Raw genomic sequence first — 23,366 nt, forward strand, 5'->3', positions numbered from 1 at the left:
AACGCTACTTGTGACAATCCCATGGAGAGGCTGTTTTAAGCCTTATAACAAGGAGCTCTGCTGCCCTCCCAAATAGCAGGAGCTATTTAAGAGAAAACTCACTATTGTAATCTTGGATTACTCTTACCACCCAAATCCATTTCATCTTAATTAGTGCCCATTATTATAAAGCACCGCCAACATTTCCATATTTCTCTGATCGCTACAGTCTACAGATACTCAGCAGCAAAATCCACCCAGCTGTGTATTTTGCATAAACTGGTTATCTTGAACCACATGCCCTCTCACTCTTGTTACCATCCCCATATTTTATACAACAGTGCTGACACTGCCAGCCTCTTGCAGGAGCATTGCTCTGAGAGATTTAGATTAAGCCCAATCCAAGCAGCTCACTGGGGGAGACAGAGGAAATCTGAATTCCTCTCGAATTAATGACTAAAATCCAAAAATCCAGCATGGTTTCTTAGGGTTTCACCAGGAAACACATTGCCCAAAGCGCAGCACAAAATCCAGCTACCCTGAATATTTTAACAGCGCCACAGCAAAGCCAAAAGCTGAGCATGGACTTGGCATTGGAGTTCTTTATTCCCTCTTGAAAGAAACACAAGGTGCACTAAGAGTTCAATGAGAAACACGTCTTGGTACTGTCTGTGCAATTAGCTACAGGGGAAAAAAAAAAAAAAAAAAAGGAAGAAGTCTGTTTCTGTTGGAAAAACCTTATTACACAAGGTGAGGCCCCAATCTCCACGACTGGCTCTGGACAATTAAGCACATGTATCCATACCTGCAGGATGGGGACCCTCACTACCAAGCAGGCACTTCATCTTCCAACTGATGATGCTCCAGCCAGCATCCAGTCCTGCTGCCTCACTTCTGGGGCCATGGCTGCTTCATGCTCCATCCACCAAACTCAATATTTTAAGTTTCCTTAAACAGCTGTAACTTGTAAGGTGAGGATAAGAATCATCTCAAGGACTTTTGCAAGAGCCCTGCAACTCCACCAGCTTCGGTGCTGCCGGGAACGAGACCACAGCACTGCAAACTCCAGCACAAAACCCCCCAGCCCTGAGATGTGCTGCTTCTTTTCTAGAAGGATGGACTCATAATTTCGCATACCCCAATACTCCCCATCTTTCAAGACCTTTCCTTGACTTGGGGTAGTTCCCAACATCATAAGATGTCTCCAGACTCCACGTCTTTGCAAGGAAGATGAAGATTGCAACCCTTCACTAGCCGGGGCCTCTTCATTTTCCCCTCTCAGCATGCCTCCATCCCCTCCGAAGCTCAGCGTAACACCAGGCTGAGCATTAATCAACACAACATGCGCTTCATCCAACTTCGGCAACCACTACGAATATTTAAGTTTTATATTATGTGCTGGGATTATTTTTATATATATGCCACCCTGTGTCTTTTTATATACACACTCACACACATGCACACACACACACAGAGTATTTCATTTCTGCAAAATATGATTTAAGCACAGGGATTTTGTTGCCTTCAGGCAGCCCTGAGCAGCAGCCTCCCAGCTCGGCGATGCCGAGTGCCCTCTGCTGTACGTGGGGACAAATGCTTCTTTGTTTAAAACCAAGATTTATTATTTTTTTTTTTAAATACTTATAACTTTACTTCAGACAAAATATTTATTAAAATTTCTTTTGACCATTTTGAGCGCAACATGCAATACTAATGCCACAAGATTTCTCCTGTCAGACCCAAAGATTCATGTCTCCTATAGGCTGCATAAGCAGCAAGTAAATAGCCTGGCTGGAACTACACGGGGTACAGCGTGAAAATGTTTGATTTATACGTTTGAAAATAGCAAAGGGAAATCAGAACAAACAATACAGCTTTATTATTCAGGCATTTATCAGATAGCCCTCACACTTCAGCAGACGGCACATCTATTAGAGGTACAAGCTGAAACTATCACGTGGTAACATGAAATCATTTTTCATTTGTAGAGCAGCATTGTTCCTGCTCCTGGAAGGAAAGATAATATTAAAACATATTCAAATATATGTATTTGAAAGCTCTACATCTTGTAATAAACTATGCACTCGATATTAAAATCCAAGCTACACTGCACAAACCCAATTTAAGAATATTAACTTTTATTGTCTTCTCACGTCCCAGCTCTCCTCAATCTGACATTTAAAGGGGCTGCATTTCCAGCACGTGGCCTTTACGGCATTGAACACAGGTTTAATATGGCATGGGCACAGCTCCATGATGAGCGTTCCCATTTGTTTGGCAGGCAAGAAGAGAAAGGGGGTCAGCCTTGTCCCTGCCCCATTGCCTCTTCTTCAAATGCTGTGGAATCTTAAGCCAAAGCCCGACTTCAGCAGAGTTGTGGGTTTTGCAAAAACAGGGATTAAACCATCTGCACAGAGTCAGGGCAGGTTATGAGACAACAAGCCCAGCAGCATCTCTGCAAAGGGGCCCACCACCACCCAAGGCTGATGGGTCAAAGACTGGCCAGGTCTTCCCCCACGGAGCAAAACCTGCCACGACGAGCACCCGATGCTGGGGAAGGACGGAGCCGCGCCGTGTGGTACCCAAACACCCAAGCCCCTGTCACTGGCATCACGATGTATTTTTTCCCCTCTGCTTATTGCTCCTGCAGAAGGATACATCTTTTTTTAACGTGTCTCTGTGCAACACCTCGGCTCCGCGAGCGGGGCCCATCTGCTCCGCAACCCACGCGGGCACACCTCGGAGCACCCACGGGTGCAGCCCCCGGCAATGCCCAGGCCCCCGGGGTGCTCCGACACAGCCACCCCGTCCCCGTAGGTTGATGAGCTGGCTGCCAACCGGCACAGCCACACCGGCACAACTGGTTCCCCATCCCTTCCAGTGACTCACGAAAAAACCTCTCTGTTTCCAGCATTTGTATTCGCTTCACGGGTTGGATTTCCCAGAGGTGGCAGCACCCAGGAAAACCAGTCTCCTCTTATGTCCCCCTGTAAACGTGTCCACATGAAAAGCTGATCAAAAATATTCCAGTTTATTTTTTGAAATGAAATATTTTACCAGCATTTTTTCCCAACAAAATGTTGGTATTTTTTTTATAACTTTTCATCTTGCTATTCTCAGGGATTCTTGTCCTAGATTCCCCGTCTTGGTTGAAGGCCAAGCATCACTAGCTGAGCCAGAGGGAATATAAAAGCAGCTTTCTGAGACGCTATAGAAAGGAGAAGAATTGGACCCTGGGAGCCAATTCACTTTCATGCCTTGGGTATTTAAGGATCAAACACGCATTTGTGAGCTGACACAAGGTAAAAAGGTGGCTTTGAGACTTTATGGCGTCTAAAGAAGCCTCTGAAAGCATCTTTTTACCAACTAGAGTACAAGAGAAACCCAAGAGCAGTGATGCATCCCCGAGTGTGGCTGCCAAGCCCCTGGGGACAGCCGGTGGAGGGGACAGCCGGGCTCACCGGCCGCTCCTGGTGGCACCACGGGCACGGGGCACTCGCAACCGCTGCTCTGCTTGCAAAGCAAACAGCTGAAGGCAAGGAAACAGGAACCACCCGAGACACGCTGGGGAGGTTTCCTATGGTTACTGCTGCCATGGAAATATTTTTTTGTTGGCTCGATCTAAATGATATCTGGCTCCTCGGCTGCAGTACACCTCCCGCAAGGTTGGGTTGGATCCTTAGACCTGCACCCCGCTACCGGGGCGTGACCGCATCGAGCACCGGCCACATCCGAGCTGGCCCAGGAGCATCTCAAATCTGAGCTGCTCGGGGCTCTCCTCCCGGTTCCCCTGAGGCCATGGCTTGGTTTCAAGGAGAAGAGGAGGAGGAGGAAAGAAAGTGGAGGGAGGGAAGGAGGGGGGAAAAAAGGACATCTTTTACTAATTGCTCACAGCTGTGGCCAAGCAGCTCCCATTTCGGCTGCCAGGAGCTGCAGCCAGCGGGGAGCGCGCTGGTCCTGCTCTCCCCGACGGGCTCGGGAGCCAGAGAAACCCCTCGCAGGGAGAGGGACTCTCCTCCATCCATCCACAGGCTCTGTGTAGGGATTTCAATAATTATATTTATATACTCTCCTTATCAGCGAAAGCAGCCATTATGTCTTTTATCACCGCGGCGGCAGCATCTGCACGAGGGCAATTGATAGGGGATGAAATATTTGCCGCGATGGCTGAGTACAAAGTGCCTCCCTCCGCGGTAAGAATAATAATTGTAATACTTAGCTCTCGAAGCCTTAAGCTCTGGCATCAGGGCCCTGTGGAGAGCAAAGAGCCACACACAGGGGAAGAAACAGCCTCTACAGCAGCAGAGAGGAGCACCCTGAATTTTACATACGCCTCCCGGCCCTAGCGTTGGTGAACCTGAGAAAAGCTCTGGTCATCAGCCGCCTCGGGGCTGCGCTGATGCACGCCCGGAGCCTGCGAGGGCATGAGAGCCCATGAGAAAAAAATCCTCTTTACAGCCATGCTCGCAAGGCTTACCCCGAAATTAGTTTTCCTCACATCAGACAATTCTGCTAATGCTACAAATTCCTCTGACATGAGATAGCGACCGCGGGGAAGCGTCCCCAGCCCGGCTTTCCCCCCGCCACGGCCGGGAGGTTGTTCGTCGGAGGAAAAAGCAAATATCCAAATGAGCATCACGAATTGCAAAACCATCTGCCAAAGGTCTCAGCTGATACTATCGGCCGTCCTTAAGCCCGACGATATACTTACAAGCCAGACAATGAAAACGCAATTGATTATTTGAAGAGTGACTCACTGGTGTAATGAGGATGGATTACTGGGCGAGGTGGAAAAATGTCTTTGAAAAAAAATAAAAGACTGCAGATTGACTTTTTAAAGGCACACAGAAAGGGAACAAAACCCAAGAAAAACTCTTGAAAGCACTGAACAGCCCTCTACAGCAGAGAGCAACAAAGAGGAGGGCAGTGCTCGGCGGGCTGTGCCCCGGCCCCCTGCAGCTGAGCATCCCAGGTACCAGCCTTCACCCACCCAGTTCGGCTCTCTTTCCAAATTGGTGGCCGGGAGCTTTTTCCTTCACGCCGCACCGCGCTCGTGACAAAGGCCTGTTGCAAACCCTCTGTTAAAGGAGTGGGAGTTTTCCCTCCCTGTCGAACACATGCCGCGCACCCCGGGTGGGTGATCGTGGCCGCAGGCAGCATCGCTGGGGCTCTGTGCTCGCCTGGGGCTGGTGAAACGTATCCTGCAGGAACTTGTGTCCAGTTCTGGACCCCCAGTTCAAGAAAGTCAAGGAACTACCAGAAGGAGTCCAGCGGAGGGCTACAAAAATGATCAGAGGATGGGAGCATCTCTCTTATGAGGAAAGGCTGAGGGAGCTGGGTCTGTTCAGCTTGGAGAAGAGCAGAGTGAGGGGGCGGATCTTACCAATGCTTACAAATACCTTAGGGGTGAGTGTCAAGAGGATGGGGCCAGACTCTTCTCAGTGGTGCCCAGTGACAGGACAAGGGGCAATGGGCACAAGCTGAAACATGGGAAGTTCCATCTGAATATGAGGAGGAACTTCTTTACTTTGAGGGTGCCAGAGCACTGGCACAGGCTGCCCAGGGAGAGGGGGGAGTCTCCTTCTCTGGAGATATTCAAACCTGTCTGGACACGACCCTGTGCAATGTGCTCTGGGTGAACCTGCTTTGGCAGGGGGTTGGACTGGATGATCTCCAGAGGTCCCTTCTAACCCCAACCAGTCTGTGATTCTGTGAAAACGAACTCTGCATGCTCCCATGGGGCCAGCAAGGAGGGCTGAGAAGGCTGAGGCTGTGGCAGGGCAGCAAAACCCAGTAAGAACACGAGGATGCTGAGGGCAGGGATGACAGCCCAGCTTTGCGTGCCACAGGACCGATGTGACCCTGCATCCCCCACCTCCTCCCTCTCCTCGCACCAGCTCAGCGGAGGCTTTGACAACCAATTTAACCCACTACCCCGGGCTCAGGGAGATGCACGGGGAGCACAAGACCTTCCGTGCCCAGCAGTTCACCCCGTCTCCCTAAATCACGCCCCACGCAGCACCCCAATCCGTAACCACAGCCTCCAGCACCAACAGCTATCTGCTTGAAGGAGAACCCCACTGCAGGGCAATCCATCCTGCTTCTGAGTTCTGGGGGTCTGTCTTGGGCAGCTCCATCCCGAAAGGCTCCGTGAAGGAGCTGTGCTTTGCCGGTGCACGGCAGCACAGCCCCACAGCCCAGGAGCTGACCCAGGCACAGGGAAAACGCTCACAGCCATCGTGCTGCCTTCGGGATGGCAAACCGCATTCGCTCACACCAGGCAGATAACACGTCACTCTTTGCATACCAAGAAGCAGATGTAGTCATTTTTCCAAAAACTTAGTGCAAAAAAAACCCCACCAACTTTTAAAAAGATTTGTTTAGTCTAGGAGTAAAGTATCAGGTAAAGTCAGAACTCGCTGTTTGTCCACTCCCCTCCCTCCATCACCAGTGTCGTTCACGATCACTCCAGAAACAGAATAAATCCCCCAAAGCAGCCCAAAACCCACAAGAGCTTATTAGTGGTTTTTCACCCTGTTCATAAAACTAGGCACAGAGCTGCTTCAAAACAGACAGAAAACATACCCACATTGTCCTTTCTCCAGGAGAAATTCTGCTTTTTTGGCTTTTGCTGGCTGCTCAGCTGTGATGGAGCGGGGCAGAGCCCGGCTGCAGAACAACTCCAGTTACACCAGCTGCAGACTAGGGCTCTGTGTTCAGCTGAAATTTAATCAAGAAGTGTCTCAAACTCCTTTGAGTTCTTGCAATACAATCCTGAGTGGCTTGTAAAGGACTTCAAACAGGCTCCCTGGGCTTGCCCGGATACAAGTACATACCTCACCTGCTCTTTTGTATATCGCATACAAAAAATTAAAGAATTTATTTTAGGCTTTTTGCCAGGGACAACACTGCCTCCAATATTGTAACGCTCTGTTAAAGTGGATAGCGTGTCTCCCAGCCAACACAAACAGGATACCTTATCAGTCTTGGCTGTTCCAAGTGCTGTTTCAGCAGGAGGGCATGAAGATGTGGAAGGGACAGGCCAAAAAATTGGTTGGAGTTCCTTAAATGCAACTGCGCACTCGACATTTATATAAAGATGGATTGTCCCAGGGCAGGACAGCTGAAAGCCTCATGGGGATCCCTACTCTCACACCTACCCAAACTCCCATCCTGATGGCCCGGGTACCCGCAGCAGAGACACTGTGGGAATGGTGGCAGCAGCAGCAGCACGAGCCATCACTAGTTACCCTCCTCTTTCACTACTGACACAGGGATCGAAAACTCAAAGAACAAGTAGACCCTGATTTTTCACACACTTACACAACTGTTTAATCTCACAGGTGTAAGTAAACAGGACAGCTGAAGTCATCTATGCCAAGCAAAGTGCAAGCTCCAGCATCCTCCTGAGCTGAGATTCAGTGCCTACAGCAGCCACCCATGCCAGATCACCCGGGGCACAGTGGCTGCAGGACACTGACTTGGTCAGAGGAACCTGGCAGGGAATGACTTCTCCTTTCTGAACTGTTTACAACAATAACAACAAAAAAAACCATTAAAAACAGGCTAACGACACCAACCCTTTTGTGAAAGGCTTTAAAATCAGCAGACGAAACTCACCTCTCATTTTTTTGCATCCCCTCCACCAGGATAACAGCATCCTCGGGAGCCAGGTGACTCCTGCCCACCCCTGGGGACACGCACAGGTCCCACTGCTCGGCCCCTCCGCGGTCCCTCAGGGACTCACCACTGGAGCACAAGGACGGAGTGCACCGATTGAGTTTTGCCTATTTCAGCAGGTTCCCCGCTGCAAAACGAACAACTCACTAAAACCCCCCGGGCCCGGCGCAGTTTGCCGCTGCGAGCACAAACCCATTCAAGTTAATGTATTGCTACTCTCACATCTCCAAAGCCTTTCAAATAAACACGCAAGGAAGTGTGGAATATCTGAATCCTAAAGGAGAGAGAGGCACAAAGCATGTTATTCATGAAAGGGAAAAGCTGGGAGCGTGTGTGTGAAAGATACATAACCTATGAAAAATGCTGAAAACATATGGAAGCAATAATCTGTACTTTTTTTTTTTTTGGGGAAAGTAGAAACAAATGCTTCAGAATTTGGTGTTATTCGTTCACGTGCTACATTACAAATATTATTGTTTCTGCGCTCTGGATGAGGTACTAGGCATCAACCCTGAGACCCGAAGGTGCCCCGGGATGCGTACACGTGCCTGCTGGGATGTCCCTCCTGCGGGCAGGGCCAGTGCCAGGCAAACGCAGGCTGAGGCTGCAAACACACGGAGAGTTTCTCATTGCACAGACAGTCCCGTCTGCTGCTCACCACACACGAGCAGATAATGTCCAGAGCACTGGGAACTGGACAAACACACAAAGAAAACAAACATCCACTGCCACTAGCAACTCCCTGCCTACAGTCAACAAAGCAGGGACGGGCGTTGCAAAGCGACCTATCCACCATCACCCAGCAACATCAAACATCTCAGTGCTTCTGGTCAACCAACTCCTATACCAGGTCACCATCTCACTACACACATCTCTTTTTCCTTGTCCATCAGCTTAGCCTTGTCTGCAGGTTTTTGTGATCCAGTGGTCAGTCTCAACCGTTTGGGCTGACTCTGCATCACCTCGGATCTGCAGGTGGTCTCTCCTGGGAAGCTGGGAAGTTTGTCCTTGCAGATGCTCCCAGATCCCACGTGGCCAGATGCGATCAGACTTCTGTGGGACTGGCCACAGTAGATTATAGGTTATAGCTGAGTTATGGAAACAAATAAACGCTCGAAACAATTGTATGCACCAAAACTTCACTTGTTAATATGGAATATTACTGAATATTAAGTCAACAGTCACATAAGTAGTTGCCCTGGAAGGTAAGGGCCAGGCATTACGCGCTGTACAAACACACACTGCTGATATTAAGGCCGTGATGTGTGACAGGGATGCATGAAGAGAAGCAGATCTCTTCCCCACCAAAACACGGTTTCAAGGGACAGAGATTACACAGCATATGCAAGAAAAAAAGAGACTCCAAGAAAATATTTAAAACACCATCTCACACTGAAACAAAAAAAACCAGTAAGCCAGTGTTTGTCCTTATGTCATGTTTATCACTGTTATTTAAATGCTTCTGCAAACGAGAAGAATAACTATGGCAACAAAGACTTCTCCAAAGGTTTTTCAGACACTATTTTTAAAATTATCTTATCTGTCACAGCATCTGAATGCCTCCACTCTGCAATCATTTGCACGGCACTGCCTCTGCAGGCTTTGCAAACCAGGTGGTACAACCCCCCTCCTCAAACTAGAGCTCAAACACCGTCTTAAGATTTAGGTGTCCTGCACCTATGGTTTAGCTGGTGGTTTTGGAGGAGAAGGTGGAGAGCAGGGAGCAGCAAGGTCTGTTGAATTGCAAGAGTATCGTTTTTTTGCAAGGCTTTCTCAAGGAGCAAACAAATCACGCCTCTGTGTGCTAAACACATGCCAATCTCCCAACACGACGGATCTGCTATTTTAAATACAGCACTAAGGCTGTAATTTTACTTCGCCCAGAGTAAATCCCAAATTAGTTCTTCACAGTAGGCTTAACAGCAGCAAAAGCCACTCGCTCCCTTCCCAGAGCTGCCAACCATTTGTCACCTTTAAGGTTTGCATATTCACACTAATTGCACCAGGACTAGGTTATAAATTCCCTTCCCTCCTCCGGACCACCTCCCTGGAAGGCTTTTCTCTTCAAGACATTATGCAAAAGACACTCCTAATGGCTATTCATTCACCAAACTCCAGTGACAGCTTTATTTAATGCCAAAGCTTGTTAACAAGCTGAATGGCACACAGTTTAATGTAATGCAGATCTGATTAGAAAACAGCAACTGGGCTCCTAAGGAGTTGGGAGATTTTTATTGAATTTGATTTCACTTTTTCCACACAAAGGCACCTTTCAAGTATCGACCTGTATTAATGAGGATTTGGTTATGTGCACCCCATTGACATCCTCCGGGCCGCAGCCCACACAGATGAACTTTCCAGTCCTTACGTGCTTTACTGACAACCTACCGCAAAAGAAAGCAATGTGGTTGGAGGAAGGAGTCCTTCTGCTGTCCGGGACATGAGGAATTGGAGGTTACACCGGTTACAGTTTGACAGCCGCGTCCTCGCAGACTTCACGCCCAAGGATGATGGAATTCAATCTTCAGTCTTTTCAGACAAACCACTTACTTTCTCCTCTTTGGGGCTAAATGATTTAAAACTGAAAATTGAATTTCTGCCTTACGACAAGAGGTAGAGGGCTGTGGCACGCAGGAGGCCTGAGAGCTCTGAGGGGGTACGACGCAGGCAGCGGGCTCCAGTTTAACTGTGTCTGTGACACGGGGTGCTTTCAACTCCTTGCTTCCACCAAAATAGTATTAAATATGCTGACACTTTTACAGGATTATTCACCCACTACCTTGAACTTGAGATTATAATTTCAGAGCAAAATTAAGAAGATTCAAAAACAAACTCTAAAAGCAGGGACATTTTTTAATTACTTAGCAATCCCCTTCCATCTTTTTGCACATCACCTACAGTACAGAGACCAGTTGTATTCTGAATCTGCAGAATACAATTTGTTTTTGAGTGGTTTCCCCTGGCTCAGGAAGTGTGCATATCCTTCCAGGAATGGCACATTCAACCAACACTCAAAGCCATCTCTCCATCTGAGAAAAGTGGCTTTTAAGGGAACGTCTGGGCACAGAAATCTTTGGCGTCTAACAAAGCAATTCGCTTGCTTGATGGAGTAGCTGCACCGATCACACCTAAAATCACAGGTAACTAGAAAATACAGTCCTGCATAATTACATACACAACAATGCCTGCATCAGCAATGGCTTCAGTGCCTGCAAGCTTATAAATCCTTTTCCTCCTCCCTAAAGCATATCACCAGTTCCCATCTTTGAAGCAAAAAAAGTCCCATTCACATTTATCAGCAAAACTCTGCTATTAAAGGATTATAAAAAGGCTTACAAATCTCTAGTGGTTAATTGATCTGGGTTTGTATCCTTAATCTGTGGACTTCCTTGCAAACCCTTGTTTTCTTCCAACCTCACGCTGGATGTTAAGGTGTCGGTGAGCATCCCCAGCAGGAGCTGGTTACACCGCCCCCTGCGCAGAGGGCACAGGCTCCAGAGCATATTTTTAACCTACAAAACTACTATTAATAATTCGCCTGCTTACATGTCCCTGGCATTAATAGACCACTGGCGAGTAAAAAATTAATGTGCTTCCTCCTTATTGTGTTCTGGCAAATAGGTTGCCTTTATTTAATTGCCTAATTACTCTTGTATCAAGGCAATTAAATGTGAATGAGCATGCAGGAGGGCTCTCGCCTTGTCCAGTCCCTGGCGTAAGGTCTAACTTGGCACTGCCTGCCTGCTCTGCGGGATGCACACCCGGAGCACACAAGCAGCAATGCCCCCGGGGGCTGACCCCCACCCATACCCACAGGGCCCCATCTTTCTCCTGCCCCGGGGGAGGTACCCCTTCCTTCTCGAGAAAGGGCTGCTAGAACAATCCACACGGTTTTAGCCAAAATCCTTGCCCACGTCTGGCGTCCCTCAGAAAAGGCTAGCCAGGAGACAGCTACGGGTGGTCCAGGCAGGCCAGAGCCTCCTGCTCCACCTCCTCCTGCACGTGGGGTTTTGCAGGATCCGGCGCAAGAGGCACAGTGTGCCAGTGCAGAGGGCACAACCTGAACAGAGCCGTGACACCACCTCTCACCTGATGTTCCCCAGGTAACTAGGCACCTCTTCTGCTGGGCCATTTGGCCTTCAATGGGATGCTATCAAAAATCACCTAATTTTTCAAAAGCTGCTGGACAGTTGCACCCTCTGACATAACAAAACTCAAACCACAGCACCTCGTAAGTCCTTGGAGTAGAGGAGAAATAGTTTTGATGACCACTCCTTTTCTTCTTATCCTACAGTTGAAAGTTCTCCTTGACACTTTGAAGCATCACGAAGCACCTCTGTGACAATACCTGCTACCCCAAACTGCAGCTGCGAGGAAACCTGGAACAGCTCAGGAAAGCATTTATAAGCCCTGAAAAGAAGACAGCTCAGGGGCGACTTTATAAATTTATTAACGCACACGTGGCAGATTCAGATTATGGGGAGGGTGTCAGGAGACCACAGCTCCTGCAGCCTGGGAGAAGGAGACACCTTCACCTTCTGAAGGTCTGAGGTGGGACACGGTGCACTCAGATGTGCTACCAGCACCTAGAAAGGTCCAGGCTGGAGGACCACGGCGAGCCCCATATGCTGCCACACATCCCTTGGGGCAGACCTCAGCCCACGGACCCCGTCCCACTGCACCTCGGAGCGAACACCACCAGGAACGATGATTTGCAAGGCTGAAGCTTAAGATACAACTCAACGTGAATAAATCAATCCCCCTCCTCATTCTGAACTTGTGCTTTAATCTGCTGAGACGCAGCTCCGAGAAGTAGGGCAGAGGCTGGGAGAAGCGCCGAGCACGGCAGATGCTAGAGAAAAGGGTACACCCTATAAAATAAGGTTAAAAGGGCGCCAAGGGCTCCCTGGCCTACTAAGTCTGCACCAGCTCCCAGAGCCCACAGCCCAGATTTAATATTGCCAAGTCCCAGATCGCCCATGAGCAGGAACTCATGTCTAGAAGCATGACGTGGGGAGGGGAGAAGGGGCTGACCCAGGGCTCTCTGTGCCTCGTAGGCACCAACACCGTCTGCTTTGTAAAGAGACACAACGGAAATAGCCAAAAATACTTGTTCATTCTTACACACACTCCATCCATTTTAATAGCTAAATCTCTGCTTGGTATCACTGAGAGGGGAGAAACCCCACTGCAGGGTCACGGGGGAGGCAGGAGTTTCACACAGCAGTTTGGTGCAAATCACCCAGACCCCCTTCTGCCCCAATCCCCCCCATTTCCACCCCACCCCACTCAGGCTGTCCCCACCCGGCGAGGGTGGCTTCAGCCCCCAGCGTGACCCGGGGCAGCAGGACGAGCCCCTGATCACCTCGGGGAGCGGATCAGCTGCGAGGTGGTAATTAGCAAACCAGTTACCCCAGTCTTGGGTCTGGATCCTGCTGCACCTTGCACCAGCGCCAGGCACGGGTGGGCACACCTGCGCGCGGCTCGGTGGGGCTGACAAACCCACCCGCATCCCCAGAACCACCAGCCAGGGTGGGTAACGCTTTCAGACCAACACATGCGCTCCCCAAAAAGCCCCAACTACCCCCTGAACACGCACAGAGCTCGAGGGAAACACAAAACCCCGCGAAGGGAGAGCAGGAGGGAGATCCATCGGTGTCCCGCTGCCCTCAAGGGGACGGGGCGGTGGGACGGGGCGGTGGGACGGGGTCTCACCGGGCCTTACCTCCACTTGTGCAGGGCGAAGCCGGGACACTGGTCCCCGCAGGTGGTGCAAGGCTGGCCCCGCTCCGGCTCCCCCGACGCCGTCAGCTGCAACACACCGCAGAGGTCAGCGCCGGCCCCCAGCTGCGGGACAGGGGGGTGCCCGGGGGACAGGGGACACGCACCAGGGGTGGGGGGCACGCCCCGGAGAAAGGGGGTACTCGCGGGGAAAGGGGGAACCCGCACGGCTGGGAGAAGGGGCAGGGGACAGAGCTGGAGGGGGGACGCGCCCGGAGAAAGGGACGCTTGGGGCGGGGGGACGCCCGCACCGCACCGGGGCCGCGGGACGGAGCCACAGGTTGGAGCGGAGCGGGGGTGCGCACCCCGCCGGGACGGGGCGGGACGGGGGGTGAAGGGGGACACCCGCCCCGGGCACTCACCGACCGGCCGGAGAGCCGCTTGCGGGAGCCGCGGCCGAACATGGCAGCGCCGCTCCGCGCAGCCCAGCGCAGCGTAGCTCGAGTGCGCGGCAGCGGCCGCCCTGGCCCGCCCCCCCCGGCGGCCGCCCCTCCGCCCCTCCGCGCTCCCGCCCCTTCACCCGCCCCTCGGCCCGGCAGGCACCGCCCCGGGAGAGCCCGGCCGCCCCCCCGCCCCGCCCCGGGGGCTCTGACCGCCGCGCTGCGCCAGCTGCCGTCACTCCGCTTCAGAGTTAACGACCCTCCCCGGACCCGTCCCGGCGCTGGCTGCTGTCCCGCCGCGCTCGGGAGCACAGTGCCAGCTCTGCCCGGCTCCAGAGCGTTGGCATTAATAAAAAACCTGAGCTCCAGAAGCACGGAGAGGGGATTGTGCAGTGCTGGAGGGGCACGCGCTGAACTTACAGCTGGGAGCACCTTCCAGCCTGCGCTGCTGGGTGGCTTTTACTGGCATAGGCAAAGGCAGGGAGCAAACAGCCCAGATTCCTGCTGGGCGTCTGTTCCCCTCCTCATGGAGGACAGACTGAGTCCACAAACAGAAGGAGGGTGCAGGAGAAACACAGGCAGGTGAAATGTATTTGTAGCCTGAGATGCTGGGCCGGGACACAAAGCACCTGGTACACCCCCGGAGCTCCCGGTCCTCCCAGAGCCACACGTGGGCCAGCGGGGCCATAAGCCGTGGGGCCAAGAGCCGTGGGGCAGCCCGCACATCAGCCTCCTATCACAACATATACAATGCACTACAAAGGGATCCCCACGGCCAACAACCAGCCCGTAGCCCCAGGGGTTTGCGATCAAACAGCACAACTGGGGCAAGGCAGAGCAAAATGAAACACTGGAAGAAAAGGGAGCAGCAAACACGCATTGTGGAGCACAGGGGTCCTCAGAAACTTGTCCCCACTGGGGATGGAGCAGCTTCGCCATTAGCATTTCACAGCTTCACCCCGTGGTTGTGGTTGTTCGCAGAGCCTGTCATCTCCTTCCCCTCCTTCCCTGCCTCTTTGTTCGTTTGCCTTGCTGCCTCACAGCTGGTTAAAACCGTAACGCTTTGATAATTTTTTTCATTTAATCAGTTCTCATTTTTGTCAATTTTTCACTTGTGCCTTCCTCTCCAGGAGACTGAAAGGCTGGGAGCTGTGTGGTTGCCTTTTGAAGAGTCTCAGGGAAAAAGTTTCAGGGAGATTTTCACTCTTTCCTCCATAAATGTTGGGGTTTCTTAAAAAAAAAAAAACCAAAACCAAACCAACAAACAGGGAATTTTATCAAGGCGAAAATTTACTTTTTCATGGGCTTTCTTCATGTCAGTGGGAAAATAGTGACATCCCTCTCTGCTCTGTTTTTCTGTGGTTGCTTTTTTTACCCTTCCAAACCCCTCCAGCTTCCCTCTATTTCTCCCTTCTGCTAAATTTCCTCATAATTTTCCTCCTCGTTTTCTCTCAGTTTCCAGCTCATACAGTGGTGCACGAATATGTTATAACTCTTGAGGGAGGAGGTGATCTCTTCAGATACACACACGTTTCATCACATGGTGGGCAACTGGTTGCAGACTGGGATTTGACCTCATATTGAAATATCCCTATACGTAAGCTGTATCTAATGTTGGATACAGGAATATCAGGGGTGCTGAGTTCCTGTTACCTCTATTGAAGGTCAACGGGATTTCAGGGAATGAGCATCGTGCAAGAGAGGGCCTGAAAATCTCCAGCACTTTGGGTGTCTTGCGTAAGATTCAGAATATTTAAAACTCCAATTAAAACTGCCGAAATAAAAGCATTATTGGATACAGGACTTATAACAAGATTCAACGTGCTGTGGGAAATGCTTTAAAGGTGACCTGCAAATCCTTTTTAATTGCTTCACTGTTGCAAGAGGTGCTGTATGCCCTCAAAAACAGGGCTGGTGAGGACATCTGCTATGAGTTTAAAACAGCAAAAGTAAGTCAAAGTTGGAGGGTAAATTCCTTGGAGGTGTGGCTGTGCTGAATCACGGCTCCAGTCTTCTGATGAAGAGACAGGTCCTAAATCGCTTCTTAAAACAAGGCAGGTTGGTCCCCTCCCTCCATCCCAAGCTGTCCATGGAGCCATGAAACTTGCCTGCAACCTTATACAGCTTGTATTCTCCAGCCTCATTTCAGTAGATACTGCAGATGCTGGTGGGCGACTCCTCCATATGCAGGCAAAAGGCACGGAAGGCTCTGAGCATCGAGACTTGCACCAGCGTGTTTGAAAGGCGAGGGAAGATGAGGGCTCAGTCAGGTCCTTTGTGACTCCCAGGCACCTGAATATCTCACGGGGACAGGAGTTTCCCTCTGGTCCAAGACATCCAGGGCAAAATGAAGGGCTAGTCAGGAGGACTCAGTCCACATTTTTGGGATGATCAGATGCTGCATCCACACAAAGAAGCAGCCAGGCCAGAACATCATCTCTGGCATGTATTTGGGAAAGGGAGTGGGAGACATTATCTCACTGGCCTGAATGCTCCACTTCTCTTTCCTCCCCCAGAAAAGCTGCCAAGAGTGAAGATCTCTCAGGAAATAAACTCCCACTCCCTTGTTCTCACCGTGTTCAAAGGGGATGAGGCACACATCCTGGCATGGCTGGGCGGGCAGGGGACAGCAACGCAGCTCCAGCCCTACCTGTGCTACCACGAGAGGTACTTTCAAAAGGGATTTCTGTCTTTAGAAACATGTAGTTCTTCCTCTTGAGAGGAGACAGACTCAGCTTGGAGGTGGAGGGTGTCAGATACTGCTGTCAAATAGGCTCAGAAAGGGAGACACATGGATAATATATGCCAGACAGTTTGTCTGACAAATTATTGTTTCTGCTGTCACTTAAATTGTTCCATACATTATCTTCTCCTCCCATTTCTGTTTCAACCAAGCCTACCTAGAGATGACACTTCTTCCAGCCCTTCTCATGACTAAACCAGTTTAAAACACAGTTTTCTCCATTCGTGCACCACGAGAAGGACCTTGTCCCTGTTGAAGTTATGGATGACTTAGAGGAGGAAAATGACAGGGATGTTCATCTTTTCCTTCTCCCTCTTGCACCTGATACTACAGAAATAAATATGATTGAAATCTGAGAGCTCAGGGAAAGGTAAAATGCAGCTCCTACGCTGGCTCTCGGTAATGGGATAAGTGGTGCAGGGCTGACATGGGATTCGTGCAGGAAAGCGGCCCTGGACGCAGGGCAGGCACTGCAGTGACCACAGGGTACCCGGGCTGCATTAGCCTTCGTGGCTCAACGGGTCTGGCCACAAGCCTTGCAAAGCAGCTTAGTCCAACATGCACATTGTGCCATGCCTCCTGGTCAGGTAAATGAGCTGCTTCAAGCAAATTCAGCCTCTGGCAGCAGAAGGTGGAAAGAAGAAACCCATGTTGCTGCAGTGCTGTTCTGCTTGCCTGATCCCAGGGTATGTGCCCAACCTCGCAGCTCTGCCAAGTCTCACCTTGTAGTGTGCCCCACCGCTGCACGTGGGAGAGAGGAGATGCCATTAGGGCTCTGCTCACCCAGTGACTTCCACCCCCTTTGGAACACCACCTTGAGCAAATAGCAGGAGCGAAGTCTCCGTGTCCAAGCCCAGTGGGCAGCACTTTCCACCTGGGAAGGGGAGCTGCAGGTCCCACTGCCACAGCTTCAACCAGGGGATGGGAAATATGGGAACAACCTGTGTCATCAGAGACCATGGAGTCTGTGCCTCCAGCTCTGGCCCAGCACTTCTGGATGAGAGTTAGCTGGCAGACACAACACTTCTGTGTACGGAGCCAGGAAAGTTTGCTCCTCTTTCCAGGGAAGTGCCCCCAGCTCTTCTGCTGTCCTGCAAACCATTTGTTAGGAAATCACCTCCAAAATACCTGCAGAAAACTCTTAGCATCTCTCCATCAGCTCTGACACCCCTGTGCCTCCCACGCTCCAGCCCTGACTGTCAGCGCCGGGGCAGCAGTACCACCAGCAGAAAACACCGCAGTAAGGCAGCAAGCAGCCCTCATTTTGCCGGCTGGACCCACGTGTTTCTCCCCTCTGCCATGTCAAGGTGAATTCGGCTGTTAGGGACGGAGTCAGTCCCCTCGTGGTTCCTCTTGCCAGCAGCCTGTGCAGGTGAATTACAACTCAACATGGATCCTGTCGCCATCTAGTACCCTGAAGGTAATAAATGTCTGACTGTTATTAAACAGTTATTGTCTGAAGCTTTTCAACAACAAAAGGAGGGCTTAAAAAATGCCTCTAAGTGCCACAGATGCTGAAGGAGTGTGCTAGGGACCAGGCGTCTATTTTATTGCATAGTTCTTCCACCAAGCCTCCTCCATCCTGGGTAAACGTGCCTTCATGAAGGTCTTTTAGGAGGGAAATAATTCAGTGTTTCCGCTCATTCCAGCTTTGAGATTTGCAATTACTGCAGGCAGAAAAGGCTACACATAAACCCCAGTTTGAGGTGGGGATATGGAATTTCAATCTGTGCTGTGCATAACAGGAACCCAGGCCGGGATGAATCATGCTATGTTACTTCAGTTTTAAATTTTTTTTGCACTGCGTAGGTTTTTCTAGGGCATATTCCATCAGGCACATACCGGTCAAATTCACTTTGAACATCTATTACCCTGTTAGTCTGCAGTACACACACTTCAGATGTCAGAAACAGTAACAAAGTGGGCTTAGCAACTTACCAAAACCCTTCCATCATTTCCACAGATCGCTGTACATTTTCCAAGTGCTCTTTATCACAGCCATTTGACTACTATTTTTTTGTTAGATTTGTCAGTTCTGAGGTATTTTGATTAAAACTGTACTGAGTAATTTCACCTTTTTTCCTTCATCAATACAGTAATTTGTAAATATCCCAGGATTTTTTTTTTTGTCCTCCCACCCAGGAATGCAAATAGCCATTAGGTGCTCCCCAAGGTATCTCCAAATAACCCTTCTCCTTTTAACCTTAGGATTTTATTGTGTTAGTTGCTAGGTAACTGAGTAAGATTTATAGCCACCTATTGTTATTTTTGAAGGCAGTCTTCAATTTCCCCGTAAATAGTATTTGGGAGTTGGAGTCCACACCAATAAAAACTTGCAGCCCAGTCCTGCTCTGTGGAGAGGAGGACCTGCTATGAAACGCAGAGTCAAGTGGGTATATAAAGCTTACCCCTCCCAAAAAAAAAGGGCCCAGCCCCTCTCAAACCGGGCAGGCTGAGCACTGCTGGGGTGCTGGAGGAACCCCGGGCTCTCCTGGATGCTGGTGCTGGTGTGGTGATGTGTCAGTGCTGGGGCACAGGCTGTGCTGGGCGCTGAGAGCATCCTGGCTGCCTCTTCCAACCCCCTCCCCGTCCTTGCAGGCTGTTACTCACTCCCCGAAATGACAGCGCTGCAGCTTTTTCCCAGAACTGGATTTCTTTGCTGTCAAGCTCCAGCCTCTCCAGGCGCAGCTCTACCTCGCCTCTCTCTTTGAGCGGAGGTGGGTGGTAGATGGCCCTGGTTCATGCAGTTCCTTAACGCTCCTCAATTTGAGGCTAAACAAAGCAATCAAGTGGGGCTCTGCCAATTTGCACAAAACCTCCTTGTGCTGTAGCAACAAGTAATTTTCTGCTATCCCTCCCTCCTTCCCTCCAGCTCTCTTGCAATCCAGCAGAATGATTTGCTTTACGCTGTAAATCCACACTCCTTCCATGCTAGTTTTACTTTTCAGGACCATTCCTGAAGATAAGAAAAAACAAACCTATCTGGGGTAACTCGCAGAGGGGCAAGTGTCAGCAGCCGAGGCAGGAGATGAGCTGTCGGGAGGGAACCACCCTGCCCTTCGCTTCCAACTGCACTGGAAGCATCACAGGTGTTGTTCAGTCCCTCACATTAATCATGCATTTGCCATCCCACAGGCAAAAAAAAGGTCCTTTTTATTTCTTTAAAGCTGCTTCATTGTCTCTTCACATTGGGGGAAAAGAAAATAGCCTTTTCCTTCCCATTTCACATGATTGAAACCTGCTGGTAAACAGGGGAGTGAGATACCTGACAAAACCAGGCTGCCAGTGGTTGTGGCGGGGTGGTAGCGCAAGTCAGGCAGAAGTTAGGTAGCTGCTCTAAGGGAAAATTCAGAAAACTATGTCTATGGTCCCTGAGATGCCAGAATTGCTTTCTCTTCTGGCTACAAATGTTGTCAGGTTTTATATTTGTGCTATTCTTACCTGCTGGAAATGCTGGTTCTTTGGCCAATGCAAACAGCCCAGGACGTACCTGCTGTCTAAAGCTTCCGATACTCCCAAGTTAAATGCTTCCATACATTTAGGCTCTTGAAAGGCCCAGGCCATTAGGAATGATCAAACGGGAAAAAGCCATTAGTGAAATCTGAATGCAAGTCATACCTGGAAAGCTTCACATACCACTCACACGAGGTGGAGGAACGCTGATGAAGAGGAGGATATTATCGGCTTATCTCAGGCACCTAAGGAAGGCAGCCTCTCGCAGGGCGGGCGCACAGCTCTCGGGGGTCCGGGTGAGCTACGCACCAGCACAGGGCACACCCGCTGCGTTTTCCACGTAGGGCGGGATGAAGCTGTAGATGTTGACAAGAGCAGTTGGAAGGACTTTAGGACACCCCATTTAACGCAATTCAGTTAGCAGGATTTAGGAACATCTCTAGAAAACATATCTGAAGGGCAGCACCTCTCCATTTGCCCCAGCTGGATGGGGACAGCAGCTCAAGTGGGAGACAGCAGAGCGGTCTGCTCTAATGCCTGTGGCTTCCTTAGATCATCTGTGCCACAGATCTGCGGGGGTTGTTCCCCGTGACACCTGGATTTGAAGAGACCCAGTACGCTCAGAGATCCCCGGGGAAGAGAGCAGTGAAGGAGGGAGGAAGACAGCCAGGGCTTCCAGCATCTGAGCCCCAGCACGGGCGGGAAGGACGGACACCAGGTTCTGCTCTCACAAGGCAAGGCTTAGACTCACCGTGTCGTTCCCTGCTGCTGCCAGGAAGCAAACCTCCGTGGCAACTGCCGAACTACGCCTCCTTCCAGCAGCTCGGCCTGCGCCATACGCGGTTTATTATTTCAGAGCTCAGTTATTTGCCGGTTCAGCTGATGCGGGCAGGTTTTATCTGTAGCTGCATTTTCTCAAGCAGGGCTGGATTGCCACCAGTGCGTACGTGTTTGCTCTAGCTAAGCTCCGGCAAGGTGCCAACTCAGGGGCAAGTGCACGGTTGCATGCTCCCAACACCACAAATCTGGTTCCTGCTCCAAAGGGCTGGTCAAACCTGAGCCCTGCAGTTGAGACAGCTTCATCCAGGGAGCCCAGGCCATGCATGAGGCCAGAGCTCCAGCCCCTGGCAGCACCTGATACCTGCTTGCATCCTTTGCTGCAGGAGGCTTCACTCACGCCTGCAGGGGGACTTACAGAGGCAGGGGAGAAAATAAGCCCCTGCTTGTATTTGCCAGTCACTAAGACCTTTAACGCCTGCACAGGAGCTAACCTGGACACGTTTGTTCTTGCCAGTCAGTTTGCAGGGAGCCATCCCCTCTTCCCTGCTACTGTGAGTGGGAGCAATTAAAACATTTCACAGCAAATGCTCCTTTCTGCACAGGGTGGGGGAAGGCAGGCAGTAAGCGGTGAATAGCTTCAAAGAGAAGGGTCAGCAAGCCAGCGAGGATGGATTAGTAAAGGACAATGCAGCACAGACCTGATTAATTTAATTGCTCATCTGAAATGTAGTCACAGATTAAAGAAGGATGAAGAAATTATAAGCATATGAATGGAGCCAAGTAATGATTTTAAGGGAGAAAATACGCAGAGCCCTGCCTCCCCCTGCACCCTCTGCCCTGCATACAAAGGGGTTTGTATTCAGCGATTACCCCAGACTTCTGGCTCTTCTCCTCACGCTGTCTTCTCAGAGATGGAGACACCGACTACCAACAAATGTTTAAGTAGCTGCAGCTTGATATCGCTGCTGGCAGCTCAGATTGAGCAGGAGCATTAAAACTCGGCATGTGCCCGAGCTGGCGAGGAGACGTAACGTGGAAACCATTTGGGCTCTTACGCTCCCAGCAGAACAGAGGTTTTCCTGGTGGAAACGGATTGATGTGCACGGCCTCAGCTTCTGCGCTTCATACCCAGCCCCTGCCTTGAAGGACCTGAATAAGCTCCACAAAGGAGAAATGTATTATTTCCACCTTCCCTCAGCTTAAAATGGTACCTACATCAGATCTCCCTGTACTTACAGTCAACAGATCATGTCTCCAAACACTTCAGAAGTAATATTTATAACTAAAGAGAGGCAGAAGTCATTTCATGGAAAATTTCACAGGTTTGTTGTTTTTTTTTTAATTGGAAAAAAAAAAACAAACCAAAAAACTCCCAGGAAATAAAGTATAAAAAGCATATGGGTCAGGTCAAAACACTTTTCTCATTTTGATTTTTCAAAAACTGTGCCTTATGTTTAATAATATAAAATAGCTGAAAAATTAAGCCGACTTCGAAGCAGAAACTCAGACTCTTCCGTGAAGGTCAAAAATAACTTCTTAGCATTCTTCGTCTTGGGATTGCAAAGAGAGGTTAGAAACTTGTCAACTAAATCTGCTTCTGGAAGGCTACAATTCCAATTGCCTGGATCACTCCAATGCAGCCAAAAAGACTTGGAAAATACTGGAGTGAGACTGACAGACACCACTTTTGGCGGTCGGCTCCTTCCTCCTGCACAATGCAAGCTGGAGGGCTGCCTCCAGGAATTTGTACCGCAGAGGGACTCATCCCCTCCAATAGATACTAAGGTTAGCGACTTCTGGATGAATTCAAGTGTATTTCTTAAAAAGACTTGATTTGAAGAGTTCTCGATTTGAAGAGTTCAAACAATGGGAGAACTTACTACGTGGGCTGAGCTGCTTCAACTGTTAATGACTCCTGGGTTTGGTTGAATTTCTGTGCCTTTGCCTGGTAGATAGGAGAACTGACTCACCTCAGTGCTGTTCCCCTGGCAGAAATGCTTTCTCTAAGTGAGCCCTTAATCATCTGTTTGGGAAGAGGAGTCATGTTGGAAACAGCCAACAGATCAGGTCTGAAAATGCCTCAGTGGAAAATCGTCTTTCAAGCCCAGACTGCCCCCCTTGGTCTTTTCTTCCTCTCCTCATTTTTCAATATGATTTTCAAAGCATGGCTATGCAGGAGAAGAAGGTTTTCTAGCAAATGTCCTGATTTAAGACTAGCTCCTTGAGATGTGCGTTTCCAACAGCCCTCAATAAAATGCATTTATTTTTCTACAGAGGAAAAAAATGCCCATTACTGGGGCAGAAGGGAGTGTTGAAGAGATGAAGCAATCACCTCTGTCTCTGGAGCAGTTAGTCCTGACAGGCCATACAATGAGGCTGAAGAAGAGCACTGTAATTTTCGTAGAACAACTGGACCTAAGCATCCAAAGTGTTCCAATGAACCTTTCATTATTCAAGGGCTGTGCACAGTCCCCCCTCTTGGCTTAATTCCACAGCAGCCCACATTTAAAGCCTTTGTAATCATTTATTAAAGATAAATGATGGAAAAGGAAGACACCTTTAAGATTCTG

General features: G+C 50.0%; 1 protein-coding gene across 1 annotated transcript in view; it reads right to left on the reverse strand.

Annotated features, from left to right (window-relative positions):
- The window catches only part of PRICKLE2 (prickle planar cell polarity protein 2), a 107,613-nt gene extending 93,737 nt beyond the window's left edge, over positions 1–13,876 (reverse strand). Inside the window, exons 1-2 of the mRNA XM_068409412.1 lie at positions 13,803–13,876; positions 13,385–13,470 (exon numbers count right to left, since the gene is read on the reverse strand). Coding sequence (XP_068265513.1) covers positions 13,385–13,470; positions 13,803–13,844 — 128 coding nt within the window. The 5' untranslated portion in view covers positions 13,845–13,876. The remainder of the gene's footprint in view (positions 1–13,384; positions 13,471–13,802) is intronic.
- Positions 13,877–23,366: the final 9,490 nt, after the last annotated feature.

This window comes from Nyctibius grandis, chromosome 10, assembly GCF_013368605.1.
Source record: "Nyctibius grandis isolate bNycGra1 chromosome 10, bNycGra1.pri, whole genome shotgun sequence".
Classification (NCBI taxonomy): domain Eukaryota; kingdom Metazoa; phylum Chordata; class Aves; order Nyctibiiformes; family Nyctibiidae; genus Nyctibius; species Nyctibius grandis.